This window comes from Microcaecilia unicolor, chromosome 3, assembly GCF_901765095.1.
Source record: "Microcaecilia unicolor chromosome 3, aMicUni1.1, whole genome shotgun sequence".
Lineage (NCBI taxonomy): Eukaryota > Metazoa > Chordata > Amphibia > Gymnophiona > Siphonopidae > Microcaecilia > Microcaecilia unicolor.
Window position 1 is genome coordinate 178,923,477 of NC_044033.1, and position 19,327 is coordinate 178,942,803.

At 41.7% G+C, this 19,327-nt stretch overlaps 1 protein-coding gene across 1 annotated transcript in view; it reads right to left on the minus strand.

The window, feature by feature from the left end:
• Positions 1 to 19,327, minus strand: part of LRP1 (LDL receptor related protein 1) — a 612,781-nt gene that overhangs the window by 188,989 nt on the left and 404,465 nt on the right. Inside the window, exon 41 of the mRNA XM_030196646.1 lies at positions 16,823 to 17,194. Within this exon, the coding sequence (XP_030052506.1) occupies positions 16,823 to 17,194 (372 nt within the window). The remainder of the gene's footprint in view (positions 1 to 16,822; positions 17,195 to 19,327) is intronic.

The following is a 19,327-nucleotide window of genomic DNA, read 5'->3' on the forward strand; positions in this document are numbered from 1 at the left end:
CTTCTACATAGTCTTCGCCGCGCCACTTACCCCTCCACAGCAAAATTTTTCTATTTTCCTGGTTGCCGGAGAATCGGGACGTCCCTTTAGATTAGGCTCCTCTTCCTGGTCTCTTCAGCCAATCAGAGCGCATTTCGCTGACAACAGCCAGCTAAGCCCGCTTTGATTGGCTGAAGAGACCAGGAAAAGGAGCCTAATCTAAAGGGACGTCCCGATTCTCCGACTCAGGTACCGAAGGACTAGAGAATGCAAGTGAGCTACAACGAGTAGCTCATTTGCATTCCCTACCGTTGATGCATTCCCGTTCCCTACCGATTCGCTATGGAATCGGTAGGGAACGGGAATCACCAATGTCTTTAATGCATCTGGGCCTCACTCCTCACACTTTTCTCAGTCAATAAACAATCCACACAGTTAAGCTGCATCAGACTGTGAAGGGTTTACTGCACCTTGGAGAGCCAACAGCAGTAATGTCTTGTCTTACTATATACAAAATCCAGTAATGTTAAGTGAGTTTGCTAAAATATCAGCAGTATATTCTCCAGTACTCTCCTATGCTAGTTCTCTTATTTAACAGCAGTTCTTATGGAAAACTTTTCCTCGATAACTGTGTTGCTCCAGCTGGATAGCATAACATTTCTACTCCCTTTCTTCTTTCTGCTCCACTCAGGTAGTGGTGCAAGACAGGGTCCTTGTACCTGTTCCTTCAGAAATAATCCAGCAGCTCTGGGGAGAATCATACAAATGGTGTTTATATTCAAAAGGTAGTTGACATCATGAGAACTGTGAATGATAACTGGCAAGTGAGGTATGTAGCTATACAATTTTAAAACAGCCGTGCCGGTTGCCACGATCCCTTTTTCACAAGAAGCAAAACCCAATTCAACAGGAGTAAAAGAACCTAATAAGTATCCACAGGCTACATCCTCATCATGTTGGGTTATAAGAGCACCCCAAGTAGAATCGTTATGGGTGATCCACATAGGGACCTTTTGAGAATCATCAATTGTAGACAGTGGAGAACTAAGCATGACATCTTTTACTAGAGCTATAAGGGACAGTGATTCATCCTCAGTAAAATCAATTGCTTGATGTTTGACAGTTTGTTTCCCCATTAATTTCTGGTAAAAAGGTTTAGTTCGCTCTGAATAGTTAGATATTCAACTAACAATTCTCAGGCACGTGCTGCCTACTCTGCAACTTCCTGCGTCCCACCTTTGCGGAAAACAGGAAGTTGCAGAGTAGGCGGGGCGCGCCTGAGAAAAGGCTCCGACGATGCGCGCTGGCAGAAGGCTGGCTATGGGAATCACCGGTGCTGGAGGGAGAACGGCGCTTCAGGTCAGTAAAAATGACCAGAATTGACCATGTGCAGGGGGCTGTCGCGGGGGGGGGGGGTAGCGGGTAGAGAGGAAATGCAGCAGCGGATGGAGAGGAAAGGCGGCGGGCGGGGGGTGGTAGCGGGTGGAGAGGAAATGCGAGGCCTGTGCCCACCCAATCCACCTCCAGGCCCATCTAAAAATTAAACTCTGGCTACACTACTGCTCCTGCTGCCACCCCAAATATTTATGTCTAGATACGTCACTGGCTAGGGACAGCAATCTGCCACCTTCTCGTAGTCAAACCAATACCTTTTGCAAAATCTTTTCTTGAAACATTATTTAACCCAGCAAACATGGCCACCCTATACATACAAAATTAAATTAAATAACAACGTTTATTATCTCACTGGATGTAAACACACACCAAATTAACTCACTTTCTTTTTCAAGCATTAAAACATGCACTTTCCAAGCAAACCAAAAGTCACGATTGTTGCTCACCTACCTGCAGACGCAGCTTCTGCTATCAGCCCTTCCTCATTCCCCTTTCACGCTAACCTACCACAAGTCCTCCATGAGCTTTATATCTTGGTTCCCCATCACTATAAAAAGTATCTTCCATGTCCAACTCATGTACTCTTCAACTGTGACACAATTTTTACCTCTACTACCAGCACTTGGAGGTGGTTCATTCATAAGGATTTAAGACATGTTCAGAGGCAAACTATCCATTTAAAGTTATACATACATAAGTACATAAGTGTTGCCATACTGGGACAAAGCTAGTCTTATCCTTACAAAACTATTTCTTCTGTGGACACATTTCACTGCTCTTGGTAAAATTTTAAGACCCATTAATGGCCGACCCTAATTTCAAACAGATATCTTTAGGAATATAGCAACTTCAAAAAATAAATAAATAAATGTTAAGGGTACAAAAGGCAACAATTAAAAAAACAACAACATACAACTCACATATGCAGGCAGCAGCCACTACCAAACACATAAGCACTTTTGGAATACTAGACTCACCCTGCCCCCATTTGGCTCTCCTTCGCCACCATTCACCAAGATATATCCCAAGGAAGTAATCTCAGGCTGAAAACTAAATTACCTTAAACACTCTGTATACACCGATAGCACATGTTACAAACGGTGAACATTTCAGCAAGATTAAACCCCGCCTTGCTGGAAATGCTAATTGCACTGAACAGGGGCAAACTCCATGGCCCATCTCTGCACAGACAGTTAACAACACAAGACATAAATTGAAAGGCAACCCCACACTAAGTTATCCCCCCCACACACGTCTCGTAAGTATTTGGATTTGCTGAACCTGGCTATCTTTATTTCCAGGATCTGTTTTTCATGCTGTCGTTAATTTTTTTTTTTTTTTATGTATTTGCAGAGGTTTTCAGTAGCTGAAGATCACAGCTCATGTTTGCGCTACGCTATGAGTCAGTTATTAATCTGTGCAGGCAAGCATGTCCCAATCAGGAGAGGAGGAAAGCAGCTTGCTTACATTACTCCTTTAAGATGAACTTAAAATTCATGAAAACAAAACTATTTTCTCCTTATGTCTTAGGCAGTTAAGCAGATGTCTGGTTTCTCCATTGGAAAAAAAACTGCTCTGCTATTACTGGGCACGCTGATGGACTTAATTCCTTCCTTGAGGGGGGTAAGTACTGTGTTTATGTAATTTATGTAATAGGCGTTTGAGTATTTGAGGGTGAGACGGCTTATGTTAAACTGTAAGCCACTACAGAATTCAAACATGATTTTATTTGGGGGGGGGGGGGGGGTAAACTTGATATTTTGATTAAGAGGACTCTGAAGAATAAAACAAATATCAGAAATAGTGTGCCCTCCTTCTACTGTATCCTGTCTCCCATACTTTAACTACGATATACCAATTTAGCACACGCAAAACTGATTTATGGTGTGGTAACTGACAAACTAATGGGGTGTGTTTACTAAGGTGTGTTAGCGTTTCTAACGCACCTTTAAATTTAAGGCGCGTTAAACGCTAATGCACCTATACATTTCTATGACAATCAAACTATACGTGACCTTTTAGTTGTCTAAATATCTATAATCAGTATATTGTATACATCACACATTATATACTTAATATATTTCACATTATTTATTTGTGTCAAAACAAAACCAGATGCCATTCTATGGGCACGTTAGTGTTTAACGAGCGTAAACCATTTACGTGCATAATGTTTTTAAAATTTATATTTACTTCAAACTTATTATTATTATTTTTTAAACTGTTAATAGTAGCTAAGGCCTCTTTTACTAAAGCACGCTGGTGACTCCTGCTGCTGCAAATGTGACACAGCTCATTGAATGGACTGCCTCGCATTTGCCATGCGGGAATCGCTAGCATGGTTTAACATAAGAGGCCCTAAGTCTCACTGTGTTAAATGGGACCTGGCTGGCAACTGTGTTATACATCGCCTTGGGTGAATTTCTTCAAAATGGCAGTAAATAAATCAATAAAACAGCAGACTATTATGTCAGCGGCCTCCAAACCAACCACTACTTTTTTTTCGCTTTGGCCACTGTCACAGACTTAAGAAGGTGAAATAAAAAGATTGTTGAGCTTAAGAGCAGTTCCTGCTCCATCCTGGTGCCTCTCCTACTCTTTAATGCGTTCCAAGTCTTAAACTACTGGTATTCTGAATGCCTACTGTCTCACTCTCTACATCTCCCAGACTGCCAATCGTAGATACGAGCTCATTCCTTGTCGATACAGGACTCTCAAGGGCTGTATCTCTCAAATTTTCCATATGCTCACATCCTTCCAGAGCTCTCATATGCTCCCTGAGCTCCACCAAGTAAAAGAAATATATAAATAAATTAAAATTCCCATAACCTGTGACACTTTGTCCAGTAAGTCCAACACTTACGCTGGGGCTCACTGTGCTCTAGTGCCAACACAGCCCGTTCACTTTGAATGGGCTGTGTCAGCAATTCCACGTGGCTTAGTAAACAGACCCCCTAATTTAGTCCAGAAAAAAAGCACAAAGGGCTCTCAAGCATGGAATAAGTATGCTTTATTATGACCCGACACAGGCTATGTTTCGTCTTAAACTAACGCCTGCCTCAGGGGTCAATTCTAAAACATGAACAAAAATAAAACATTACATTAATAAAACACAGCAGTACATAAAAATACAATAAGATAAATAGATAACTATACGTCAATAAAAACAGATAAACACTTAAAAAGCCATTGAAAAGTGTTGTATACAATGACCCAATAAAAAGCTTATGGAACAGGTGATCTCCCTAAAATGGTGTGTTGCTCATATGTGAAAGTGGCGATGAAAAAAGAATATAAATAGCATATATACAACTAATGTAGACAGCTGTACCTACTTCTCTCTCAAAACATGGCCATCAGTCATAATATGCAGATGGCGGGTCAAATTTTATGGATTTACCAATACCTACCCTTTTCCTTGAGAGGTCTGTCAGGCAAAGAGCCAACCCTTCTTCAGTAAATATAAATTATCAGACTGCCCAAATACGTCTTGTACCTAACTAGGCTGGATAACTCCATTCAACCTTAAACATTCTAGCCTTCTGAGTTCATCATAAGGCATATTCCAGCTGAATTCATCTGCCACCATCCTTACCCCATTTTTCCAGTGTAGCCATTGACTAATCTTGCTAAACAAAAAAAAGATTCATTTACCCACTACTATTTGGAGAAAAATTCCTCTCTCATTCTTCTTAAAGAATCTTATCAATATCAAGTTTATCCGCCTCCTTCCTCTACAATATGTAAGTTCCTTTACCATTACTTTTTTTTTTTTTGCAGAAACCTCTCAAAACTGCCACAGATTCTCTTCCACAACTAAGATCTCCTATGAAATAACTACACCCTTCAAGCATTCTCTGCTCATTTCAAAGCACACTCTCTCTTTTCCTCACCTTTCAGACTACTTTGCAACAACTATAGCTCAAGCCGTACTACTTTTTAAGATGACAATCGTATACAGTCACTGCCTACGTACACATTTTCTTGCATGGTTCGTGTTCCTCTCGACAGGCAGCACTTGAACCTTCAAGTCTGCTCTAAGTAAGGACCTTCCATCTGTCACAGTCTTCAACTGCTTCACACTACCTCCATTTTGAGAAACCACCTCTCACAACTTCATCCCTTTTGCATCTACAGTTCCTGGGATAATATTACAAGGCCTTTCTTCTAGTTTCACATTCAAGATACCCCAAAAGGGCACCAATCCCAATCCACAGAAGGTGTCTTTATTCCCAGGTTACCATAGATCCATTTTAGAGATGTGATCCCACTCCATGTGAGCATTTATAACTCCCATATACACTAATGTCCAGGGCCAGTGTTCTCTCTAATTTATTTTTTGCTGGCCCATGTGCACATGAAAAACATTTTGTGCACAAGTTTTCAGCCTCAACTCGATGTGTGTAGTATAGGCTATATTCACAATAAAGAAAGCCAGTAAAATTTTGGATGTGCAGTTGTTAGGCATGTACGCTTCCTTTCTGACCCGTGTGCATGCACACAGGTGCACAGCTTGGAGCACTACCCACGGCTAGACAGTCTGCATTCCTCTGCCATTTGCTTGACAAGCTCCTCTTATACAGTTCTTCCCTATGACATCAAGTCAGGATGGAGGAGTTCTGCTACAGGTCCATCTTATTCACCTAATGGTCAGGACAAGGGGGGGGGAAGGGGGGCATGGCCAGGATAATTCCACCACTACCACCACCACACCTTATGGCAAGACACCTTACTGCTGGATATACATCCATGCATCTTTTTACTATAACTCACTTCTGCAACGCATCCTTTCTCTGTCAGGATGGACTTGAGGTAAATAAATCCTAATCAAATATGGGCTCCATGCAGAAAGGTCACATGCTCCAGACCAGTGTTCTTCACTGTAAGGCCCTATCGACCCTAAGTGTGCCCCCCCCCCCAACTCTTTCCCCAGTACACAATCTCCCTTTTCCTCAGGCTTGTTGCTTGTATACCACCATAACAGTTATTCTCTTTATATTCTGCACCACACAGCTCTTGGTGAATTTGATCTATGTACTATCCACAATTTCACTCCATTCTCACGAGACTGAGAAAGCTGCAACACCATGCAGTTCAAAGTTACTAAGAGCTCTGCCGTGCTGGAAGAAAACAGAACAGCAGCTGTTTAAAAGGTGGCACCACAAACCAGCCTCCAGAGGAAGTATAAAAACTGAAGTAGAGGGAGAGCCAGCCTGAAGGGGATAGGGGCGATGACATATATATATATATATATATACACATACATACACACATACGCACATATATATATCACAAACTGGCCCCGCTTGAAAAACAGCTATGCTGTAAAGAACCTCTCATTTTCTTCGTGTTGAATGCAAACACTATAGGAAAACCCTGAAGTTAGTTATTGGCCTCTAATCCTAATTGCCTTGCCGCTTCAAATCACACTCTTGCTAAAAAGGCCTTCGGAATGCATCTCTCTCAGGATATATTTGTTCAAATGACCTGGCTCTGGTTTGCAGTTCCAACTCTGAATCTCCTGTGGTCAATCTTATTGGATGCATCAGGCACACAGACCTGCTCTTCTCATGTTTACTGTTTTATCTGCCTATGATTAGTTCCTGAATTTTCCATGGACAAGCAGGATAAGTCAGTCACACACTGATAGACAGCTCCCCTACAGCTCAGAGATAAGCCTGAGTGGCCTTTCTGAGCATGTTCAAACCATTCCCCACCATGAGACTCTGTTTCCACCTCAGTCTGTTCTTTCTGCCCAGCCCAAACTGTCGCTCTCCTTCCTAACGCTCTTCGGTTTTTCATCTGTTTCTTTTTCTCTCTCTCCATCTAATTTGTTTCTTTTTCAGTTAAAACTTCCCCGCCATAGTGAAGCACCGTGGAGCACTTAAGAACCTTCAGTACCCAGCCCATTATAAGATCTGCTCTGGATCACCTCACTCCTTGAAAACTATTATTGAATTTCAGAACACCCAGGCAAAAGCCTGTGCTGGGGCTATACAATTATCAGTGCAAAAACCTCTAAAGTAGTCTTTTACACAGTAAATGTAATATATATATATATATATATATATATATATATATATATATATATATATATATATATATATATAACAGCAAAAACTGAGAAACACATCTTTAAGGTGCAGTGGTGCAACGATTTTTATCGGTGAAATGCACAGTGCATATTTTCTAGCGAAAAAGGTGCCAGTACTCAAATGGCAGGCCACCCTTCAGGGGTGCGAGTGATCACTGAGGGACCCACCCCACAATAGCCAGGCCCCCTGCAACCAGTAACAGAACCTACGATAAGGCAGAATTGTTGTGTAGAGCCTGAGCTCTTTCATTAAAACTTGGAGACCAAGGGTCAATTTTAGCAGACAATGGAAAAGGTGCCAGTACTCAATACCCCCAAGCACCCCCTCAAAAAAAGCCCTGGCAATGCAACCAAGCAATGAGCAGCAGCGCAGCAATTGACAGTGGAGTACAACGTTAGTCAGCATTTCACCAATCTGTTTCAGGGACCTTCAACTTTTCTACATAACGGTGCTAGTCACAATCCAACAACCGAACTGCATTTCACTAAGCCTTTATATTTGGGACCCTTTTCCACCTCACTCCTTGCCAGAGATACACAGTTGGCTCTTGTCCTGGACATCCTTCTACACCAATCTCTGCAACATAAGAGATCTGTAGCCACAAGCCTTTCTTGATCCATCTCTCCCGGATAAGACTCTCAGCTCGAGAGATCTTCCATCCACTGTGACTCATATAGGCTTCGGATCATGGTGGCCCACTGTGAGTCTGGCCTATGATGGAGCACCGATGCAAGTGTCCTGCTGTGCTCATCTCCCCTTTGGCCACCAAACAGATGATGTGATCTCCCTCCTTATGCACCCTCGGTAGCACATGTTGCTGACCTTCCCCAGTGCTTTCTTCTCCGCCAAAATATATGCATGGAGACAGGAGGGTGACAAAGCCGTACAATTTTCAAAGCAGTACAATTTTATGGTTTATAATGGGCTAGAAAACCCAGATCTTTGTTAAGTCCTGTCTGGTGAGTGTCAAAATATTTAATCATTCTGACTTCAAAGGTCTTATGTTCCTGTATTGTTTTAAAGTTCCCTTTTAAGATTCTTACCATGAAGTCACTGGTACAGTGTTCTGGTTTTCTAGCCCATTATAAACCATAAAATTGTGCTGCTTTGAAAATTGTACTGCTTTGTCACCCTCCCTGTCTCCATGCATACCTCCCTGTCCCTCTTCCTTTCTCTCACCTATCCACACCATCCTGTTAACTGTCACTGGAATGCTTAGATGTTTCACTTATATATATTGTCATCTACCAACATTTGCTTATTTCCGACCTGATGAAGAAGGGCAACCTTCAAAAGCTAATCAAGAAACGTATTAAGTTATGTCCAATAAAAAAGGTATCATCTTATTTTCTTTTCCATGTTAAATTTTTGTTTTATTTCTATTGATTATAATTATTGTAAAAAATCAAATAGAAAAGAACGCCATTTTATGGATAGGATAGATAACACAATCATTCAAAGAAAGCCTAGTAAAAAGAAATTGAGTCAAGACAAGGGCATAGGAAGCTAATAGCAGAGTGCTTTCTAGACTTCCAAGCTTATAGAAAAGGCTCCTACTGAGCCCTCTTGGCACCTAATTGAAGACACCCCAGTTATAGAATTGCCCTTAATAAGGCATCTCTTTCATCTTCACACCCAGAGTACCAAAAATGGCACCGATAGGTTATCCCAGAAACAGCATGAAAAGATTACCCTACCAAAAGGTTGTCCCACATCAACCATTTTTGGGAATTCAAGGCAGTACACTGTGCTCAACCTTTGGGCAGCCAAATACTATTGTTTATTCTTACCGAGTGCCCACAGTTGCCTTAGAATTGGCCCTCCAATCAACACAGATGATCAACCTATTCTCAGGTTACCTGAGGTCCCTTTACAGCACTCCATAGGACCCCTGACAACCCCTTCAACACTATGCTTTCCCATCTGCTCTGGGAGCCAGACAGAAGGCAGAACAGACCACATGACTTTCCTAGACAAATGAACTCCAATGCAGTTCTCTCATACCCCATCACTAGCCTGGACAGAGGTGTCCCACCTTGGTCTCCCCCTGTTCCAATCTTGGGACAAAGGGGGCCCACAGGCCACAGTATCCATATATTCTCCTGGTGCCCACAGCAACCATGTTGCCATATCCTAAACACCTAATACTAGAATAACCAATCTGACTCCATGACGTCAAACAAGGGAAGTCTTTATTCACCTCTTTGACACGAATGTTGCTAGACACCTTATAGCAAGATATCCTATTGCAGGATATGCAGAAAGAGTTGTTCACACCCATATACCTACTGCTACTAAGTCGGATAACCCCATCCTTGAAATTGCTGTTTTTTCTACAGCTCTCACCTCAGCTAAACAACCCAGTGAGCACTGACCTCCAAGCTTGGAGTATTTCATTCCGTATATGTTCGACTTCCAGATACCCATGTAGTCCTGAGTTCTCATATGTAGAAGGTAATTCTAGGTGCCAATAAGGCACCTATTTGGAGTCTATTATATATAGGAAAATAGGTGCCTCCTTTCCTTTATAAAATACCAGAGTAACCAGTGAAAAAAGTGCATTTATTTTAGGCACCACCACTTACACCAGTCATAGAACTGAGGAAAATAGTCGCTCCTTGCCTGCCAAAGAAAATGCATAATTGTGCACCTCATCCATGCTATGCCCGCCTGTAAAGTGCACACAACAGAAGACTGGTGCATATTAAGAGAATAGCTTAGAGTTGGAATATTTTCATTTATGTCAAATTACCTCCAGCTTGTTTTCTTCTTAGGACTAGCAACCAAATAAAGGCAAATTAGAATCCTGAAATTACACATAGTAGTGGTGCACAAGCTGAGCACACACAAAACCAGTCACAATTTTAGGATATTCATAAAGAATATGACAGAGAGAGATCTGCATAAAATAACCACCCATTCCTCTCTACTTTCTCTCCTTCACCCCTCACCCCTGTTAAAAATTTTACCTTTACTGGTGGGGATGCCCAAGTTTCACCAGCAGAAGAACTCTGCGGCCCAAATCTCCCTGCTGCAAAGAAGTGGGTAGCGTGGTTTCCAGCCACCAACGCCAGCACTCCCTTGCGTATGCTCAGTTCATGTGCGCAAACTGAGCATGCACGAGAACTGCCGGCATCGGCAGCTGGAAAGCACGCTGCTGATTTCCTTATACCAGGGGAGATTCGGGCCATGGAGCAGCTTGCGGGCCTTGGGCATCCCCGACAGCCGTTCAGGGTACTGTAGTTGGAGGGGGGAGCCCAAGAGTCCACCCATTCACAGTGAAATGGAGGTTGCGCATGGAGACCTATCTCAAGGATATTCACTGGTGATATTCTGAAAACTCAGCTGGCTGGGTGTGTCCTAAGGATCGGACTCTGATTTTTAGGATTTGGAGGGTCACACCACTTTTTGCCCTTTTTTAACCAGGATATGAGGCTGCTCTTAATTGCCGATATTCTGACAAAATTTGTCCTCTCTTCTCTTTTGATAGATCAACACATGACAACATGAATAGTACAACAGACTTCCCAACAAGAAATAGCAGCAAGTATTCTGGGATGGCGCTATACACTCAACCGCAGCAGCTGGTAGTCTCTGTTTGCGATGGACTCATTTTTCTCACTGGTTTGGCAGGTCATACTCTGGTTATGTTTATTCTCCTAAGGCGAAAAAAGAACCGGGATGGCACCACCATCTTCTTCCTCAACCTGAGTGTGGCCAATATTCTGCAACTGACCTGCATGCCCTTCAATGTCACATCCATGATCATGAGGGCCTGGGTGTTTGGAAGGTTCCTCTGCAAACTGGTTAACTTTCTTAGCATCTTCTGCTCTTCTGCCAGTGTGTTTACCCTGGCTGGACTTTCTATTAACCGTTATGTTAGCATTGTGAACCTATTCAAGTCCTATCGCTTCGAAGTCAACTGCTACCTGGTTTCAGTGTTATGCATCATCTGGCTGCCTGCCTTGGCACTGGCCATCCCACAGTTCATTTATCGATCTGTCTGGCCAGACTCAATGTATTGTTTTGCCTTTCTAACACATGAAACAGAAATAACTTACAGTGTCTTGCTATTTCTCTGTGCTTTTGCCATACCACTCATCATTATCACCATCATGTACACCAAAATCTTAACCTACCTGAAAACTAAAGGGTTGGACATGAAGACCAGCTATCTAGACAGGCACCACACACAAATCACCCGACTCTCCATTATTCTAGTATCAGCCTTCATGGGCTGTTGGTTACCATCATACATCCTGATGTTCTTGCTGATCAGAAGGCAGGTCAGTGTTCAAGGAGCCTTCCCGGCTTTGGCCTGGGTACTGGCTTCCTCGTCTACTATTGTGAACCCTTTTGCACACATGTTCACCTCTAAGCAATTCAGGAACGAAATGTGGGCTCTCGTGTGTAAGAATCACAGAACCAAACAATTAAATAAGGTAAGTCCAGTGACACTGGATGAAAAACTTTCCACCTCTCTCTCTACTAGGTCTACTTACTTCAATTAGACACTGCTGATGGGGATAATAATCAGTTTCCAAAGTTAACCAGGAGTTCAGGGTCATGATGCTCCAGTCAAAGATGATACGGGTATGGTTTTCTCAATTACAAAAGCGTACCCAGAGGAAGAAGCATTGCTTTTAACCTTGTTATCTGTTGGACCAGATGTGGTGAAGTTTGTAATTTTCCACCAGCTGGTAATTTAGCCCATGACGCAGCCATTTCAAAGCAAGACATGGCCATGTCAGGCACAGATGTGTAAATCTCTGGGAGCCTTTGCAGTCTACTGGCTGTACGGTGGTAATACTAAATACGAAATCCTAGTTGACATAAAATACACTGTATTTAATAGACTTGGATCTTTATATATAGATATTAAACATACTTATTAGTAGTGTTAAATTTGAAGTTGATAAGTCTAGCTTGTATTTATAAGCACCTCATACCTGTTTTCTCCAATGAAAGTTTTCAAGAGATCCATTGACTCTGTAATGGTGATTACTGTTAGTCAAGCTAATTCTGAAAACCTGACCACAGCAGAACTGGAGAATAATACAATCTCCAGACTCTGAAGAGTCAAAGAAATACAGCCAGTAACACATCTGATGCATTATAAACCACAGCATCTGCCCCAACTCTCAACTGGACAACAGCGTTCACCAGACTCATACCCCCCAGAGTGTAAACAAAAAATAAAAACTAATTTTAAAAAATCAATCAACATTAAAATCTTGCCAAGAAAATGAGTGTACAGTGCAAACACTGTTAATGGCCTAAAGGTTTATTCAAGGAAATGAGATAAACAGAACCCAGTCCTGGAGTCTCCTACAGACACTGTCGGATGACACAAGCAGAGCACAAGTTCCGGTCTCCTGGACAGCTGTTAACAGGGTTACAAATCAACCTTCTACTGGAACCTCTGGAGGCCCCATGCTTAGTACAAAACAAAAACATAAAAAGAGAGCACAGCACCAGATTCCAGCAATAAACTGACAATAGAAAATAGAAACATTTTTTGAGAATCAATGATATACAAATTAAATCATAAACTCAACATTCCACTTGTTTTATAATAGTCTAAATTTGCAAGTTTATTACAGACTTGTTATCCCACATATCAAGTAATGTATCTGTGTGGCTTACAATTCTAAAATTAGGAAGAAGGAAAGGAAGAAGAGAAAAAGGGGAAAAAGACAGCATTGAGGGAGAGAAATAGAACTACATTCATTGATAGGGTATCAGCTGGTGGCAGAGGGGAAGAAGAGTAGCTCTGAACTGGCTGGCAGGCCCTATCTCACAAGCAGATTTAGGAGAATATAGAAGCACCTCACACAGGATATAGAATAGTACCTGGTACAAGAATAAATTAATTGGTAAATTAGGTGACAGTTGATGTTAACAATAACTTCCAATAACTGGAGTTAATTTGCGTTAATTGGCAGTTATGTGCATAACTGCACCTAGTCGCCATTCTAGAAACAGTGCACATGGGGGGTGTGGGTAGCTCGGGGCCATGCCCAACACATATGCGCCAAGATTCTAGAATACAGTCAGTTATATGCACAACTGTAATATTTAACGGTGCTCGTTTACACCTGCCACTGAGATGGTGTTCCCAAGTATGGTCCTGGAGTACCCCTTGCAAGGTTTTCAGGATATCTGCAATGATTTACATACACTGCCTCCATTATATGCAGATCTCTTTCATGCATATTCATTGCGGATATCCTGAAACTATGACTGGCAAGGGATACTCCAGGACCGGGCTTGGTAAACACTGGCGTAACCACGCCTAAACGCTGGCAGGTAAACACCCACTTCTGTAAGTACTCTATAACAGCAATTACACGCATTATTACCAATATAGAATTTGCGATTCGTGCACAGCAACCTTTTCAGAAGTATCCCTAAGTGTATGACATGCTGCAGGTTTATACAAACAAAGTGGGTCTCGGAGGCATCTGTTCAGAAGCCATTGATATCATAGAAGAGGCAAAAAAATCCTCCAGTGGATATTCAGTGATTACACCAGAAAAGCTTTCTAGAGCCTACAAGGGAAACTAATTTGACTTTGCACCTCCTGTGGATAGCAAGGATCAAACAGCTATTCTGGAAACATCAGCTCACAAAAGTACGACAAATGCAGAACTGATCCAGTCTCCTGCCGGACTAAAGACAAACCTAATGGGTCCTGGAATCTTCTGTAGCCCATGAGAACACAAGGAGAGCAGGATCCAGAGCCACCTGTACACACAAATCCCATCTAACACCATCAGAAAGTGTGCCTTTCTAGATAACCTCTGTTCCATTTTATATGCTACATTACCAACGAGTGCGAAAACTAATGTATTCAAAGCTTTTGTTATATAACCCATTTCAAAATATATTCTAGAATCCAACCCTGCACATTCAACCATTCTGACAAACGAAGGTATCTCTTCATAAGTTTAATCATTTTCAGAGTATCAATTTATGCCAGACTTCCACTACGCAAGGTCAGCATGGATTTAGTTTAGGCTAGCACTAATTAAAAAAACTAAAACGCAAGGACGGATAAAGGAGAGCAATTTCAGAAGAAACATGTGAGAGAAATGATAGTGACTGAAACCATGACACTGACTTTCCACTCAGTTCAATAAAAATACCACTGGAACCAACCACCAGATAGAAAATTTAATGACCACTGGCCAAGAGATCCTTGAACTACCAATTGTGTCTCCCATTCCTTTCTGAAGGGGAAATGTTGAAATTTGCTTCTTATGTGCCTCTAACGTTGTGTGAGCCTTGGAGAATATGAAACTCGAATGTCCCCTTCAGTGGAGAAGATTTACACAAAAGTTAGTTTGGCAAAACCAAAGCATTTTGTAAATACATATGGGAGGAATTATCATCGCACTGTCTTATAAAACATTCTCCAGGTGAAATTCAGCTGATGGCAGTCGGAGTCTTTTTAAATCGCGGCTGCCACAGGCAAATTTAGACTCAGATATTCAATGCCAGGCCATATCTGGCTACTGGCACAGAATACCTGGGACTTGTAGGGCCGTCAGTAGTTATCCAGGTAGCACCAATAAGAACATAATAGTCTTACTGGGTCAGACCAATGGTCCATCTAGCCCAGTATCCTCTTTCCAATAGTGGCCAATCCAGGTCACAAATACCTGACAGAACCACAAATAGTAGCAATATACCATGTTACCAATCCCAGGGCAAGCAGTGGCTTCCCCATGTCTATCTCAATAGCAGACTATGGACTTTTCCTCCAGGAACCTGTCCAAACCTTTTTTTAAACCAGATACTCTACCTGCTGTTACCACACCCTCTGACAAAGAGTTCCAGAGTTTAACTATTCGTTGAGTGAAAAACATATTTCCTCCTAATTGTTTTAAAAATATTTCGATGTAACTTCCTCAAGTGTAACCTTGTCTGTATTTTTGGAATGAGCTGGTACCAGAAAACCTATCCAAAGAACTTCCATGTATGTGGCGGAACCGAATAATGGTGGTGCCAGATAACTTCTGGCCTTGCCTATGCTCCGCCCCCAGGCTTCCCCACACTAACCAGATCTTGCTTTAAGGTCTGACATGATATCCAGTTAGATGCCACTCAATATGTTGGGATGCAGTCAATGGGAGTTAATCAGGCAGGAGCTATTTCTGCCCAGATAACTCTAACTGAATATCATCGCTTCGGTAACCAAGGACTGATCACTGTATTCTTGCATTTAGCTCCTTATAATCTATGTCCAGATGTCAGGGTTCAGTAGAATTGGCCCACAGGTTCTTGAAATATGAGTTCAGTTTGACCCGTGCATTTTTATGGGGAAATTGCCAACTTTACATCACACAAAGCTTGGTTCAACTAAGTCTAACTGCTAAGAAATTGAAAGGGTGTGGGGGATAACGGGAGAACACACAGACACACAACCATCTAAATAAGCTGGAACCAAGGTGAAAAAGGGAGCATTTAGCAAATGGGTTTCAAGATTTCCATGTGCATGAGGTTAATTTGCACATACTGCTCTCATTGTAAGCAAATAGATCTCATGTATATTCATTGGGGAAATCTTGAAAACTTGACTGGGTTGTAATCCTCAAGGACCATGGTTGCCCAACCCTGGCCTAGCAGCACAATGCTGTCTCACACAAGGGAGGAAGTGAAAACTACATGTACGTTTAGCGCTTAACATTACTCTGTTGAAAACAACTGGACCCTAATAAGGTTGAACTTGGTTATATTCAATAGAGTACTATGTAGTGTCATGGTGGATGCTCCACCCCCCCCACCCCAAGTTTTGAGCAAGTTGGTGCAGTTGAGCAGCAGGTTTTGTGTCTCTGGGTTGACAGAACTGAATCACCACCTTCTCGCTTTTGTGCTTCATGTTAACAAGCTGCAGTATCAGTGAAGGTCCGCCGAGGCGGAGGAACACTGAGATCCCACAGTAAACTGACAGAGAGATGAAGGAAGTGGGAAATAGACAAGGCTGATCAGGAACAAACAAGGAGACTTCAAATGATGGTAAAACGTTTATTGATGAAGACTCGACACAGCACCGTGTTTTGGCAGTGAGCCTGCTTCAGGAGTCTTCACATATGTGTAAAACGGTCAAAAGGTAAAAGCAGATGAGGAAACGTGTCTTGAGAAAGACCTTTGTCAAAAACCTGAAAGTTCAGTGTGAATGAGCTATCTCCTCATTTGTTCCTGGTCTATTTCTCTACAAGCTGCAGTCTGCCATTACAAATCCTTTAACCCCTCATAGACCAGTAACTCCACTATTTCCACTGGTACATCCTGCAGCTTGTCCTTTCAGTGTCTAGCTGTGTGTGGGGGGGGTCCCAACTGGTACTTACTTTCCACGATCGTGACCCTGCCTGAGCCATCATCAAGGATTTGCTGGATGTTGCCAAAATGGATGTCGCTGAAGAAAATTCTGTTGCTGCCCCGGTTATTGTAGCGATAATCAAACGCCAAGGCGATCACATTCTTCATATGCTCCGCGTCCTCAAACGGCTTTATCGGGGCATTCAGGTTGTTTTCATCCGATAGGTGGATGCTCTTCAGTATTGTCCGCTCAGAGTACAGTAAGTACCCATCATAATCGCGACAGCTCACGCTATCCTCTGAAAGCATGCCATGAGCACACGCACAAGTCCTCTGCCCATTACCACGGTACAAGCACAGCTGCTGGCACCCCCCATTGTTCTGGGCACAGACATTAGTCCCTGTTCAAAAACAAGAAAAGATATCTTCATTTCTTTAATAAATACAGCATCAATGTAAAACTTAAGATTAAAATGAAAAACCCAAATGAAGAGAGACAATTGAAAAAACAAAAATTTTGTATCAGCCTTATTAGAAGAGCAAGATCACCCATGTGGGAACACAAGTGGGTCACAAATTAGACAGGTTCAAAAATATTCTAGTGGCCTCAAAACGGCTCCATCATTTTCACTTGGGTGATATCCCAGTCATTCTGGTTTCTAGGCTATGAATATGGATGAGCACAGTGATACAGGACCATGGAATTCTGTAGACAGAACTAGAGAATTCCATGATACAACTAAGGGAGAAACAAGCACATCTTTCTTACGCAAAATTACTGTGGTTAGTGTGAAAACCAGGCAGGCTGCATGCTGCTCTCAGAGGCCAGGGGTGAGATCAATTGAGTTAGCGTGTGCAGCTTCTTGTGACGCCAGGCAAGTCACTTGACCCTCCAATGCCCCAGTACCTATATATAATATATGTAAACCTCTTTGATTGTAACCACAGAAAAAGTACATCAAGTCACTTCCCCTTAAACATTCTCTTCAAAAATATTCCAACAAGGTAAAATACATATTTCAATTACAGAGCTAAGAGATAGCAGAAAGATAACTAAGGTACTATTCAGGTTATGCTTCCGCTTGTTCTGTTTAAACAATTGTGACTAAAGTCACCAGAAACAAAAGATGAGGTTTTAATGAATTAAATTAGAGCAAACAATTTCTAATTTAAAAGTCCACAACTCACCCTTCAATGTGGAAAATAAAAAAAAAAAGCTACAGAAGTTCAAACATGTAACTTTTTCAGGCTGCTTATGGACCCGTGACAGGAAAAAAAAAAATCAGCCATTCTCAACATTTTGAATCCACTACTTTAGTCACCTTTTCTCAGAGACAGTCCCAATTTTTCTTCTTGTAGATAAAGATGTATTTGAACACTCATGTTCCTATGAATTTACACACAGAAAAGGGTTCCTTTAAAAATGCACTGCTGAATACGAGTGTATAAGTACACATGCTGACAACGTCACGTGTACTTACATGCATGCCACGCAGAGGAGTTCCCAAGACATATTTTGAGTGCAGTGGAGGCAGGGTTGCAGTATATGCACGTATGTTAAATGCATGCTCTCTCTCTGCATGTATACACATATTTTTATTTACACCTTCTTAAGAGTGTGCTACTAGGGCTGGATCTGGGGGCCTATTTTATAAAGGTATATACAGGGTGAGGCAAAAAAAAAGTAACTCCCTAGATTTTTTTTTTTTTGCCATTTCCTCAGCAACCGCTTTGAATTTTAACAAGAAATTGTACGTACTTAATCATACTTACGTATTACATTACATCAACAGCTTCTATTCCACAATAACCTGATCAGTTCCATGTGGATAACATAATTAAAAAGAGAACCAGACCAACCATCTGGGAATTTACAAAACCTAAAAGCAATACCTCAAATATAATCATTTCACATTTTTTTAAAACAAAAAACATATTACTGTTAAACGTTTACGGCCCTGTTTACTAAGCCACGTTATAGGCATGTTAGAGTTTTTAACATGCGTTAACCATGTACGCACCTACAATATCCCTATAGGCGCCTGCATGCTTAGTTGGGCATTACTACTTTTAAAATTCTCAATGGGGAAATTCCAAACCATATGCTAAATTTAACATCTTTGTTACGAGGCCCCTCTTCCAGACACGGTACTCGCAACCTGTTTCAACTTAAATTGCCAATGTTTAAGAAATTAAAATAAGTTAAACATCTCAGTCTAATCAGTACAGCTAGCCATCTTTTAGAATCAACTTCCAATGTATCCGAGATCTTGTACTCACTATCTTTACTTCAGAAAGCATCTAAACGCTTTCCTATTCAATAAGGCAGGTCTATCAAATGGATCATTTAAAGCTTGACATGTGTGTTAAGCAAGTGAGTATTATAAGTTCTATCTCTGGTTCAGCTGACTATCCAGGTTATAATCGAAAGTGATCGCCGGCCATCTTCCGACATAAATCGGGAGATGGCCAGCGATTTCTTAAAAGCGGCGAAATCGGTATAATCGAAAGCGGCATTTTTGACAGCATCGCAG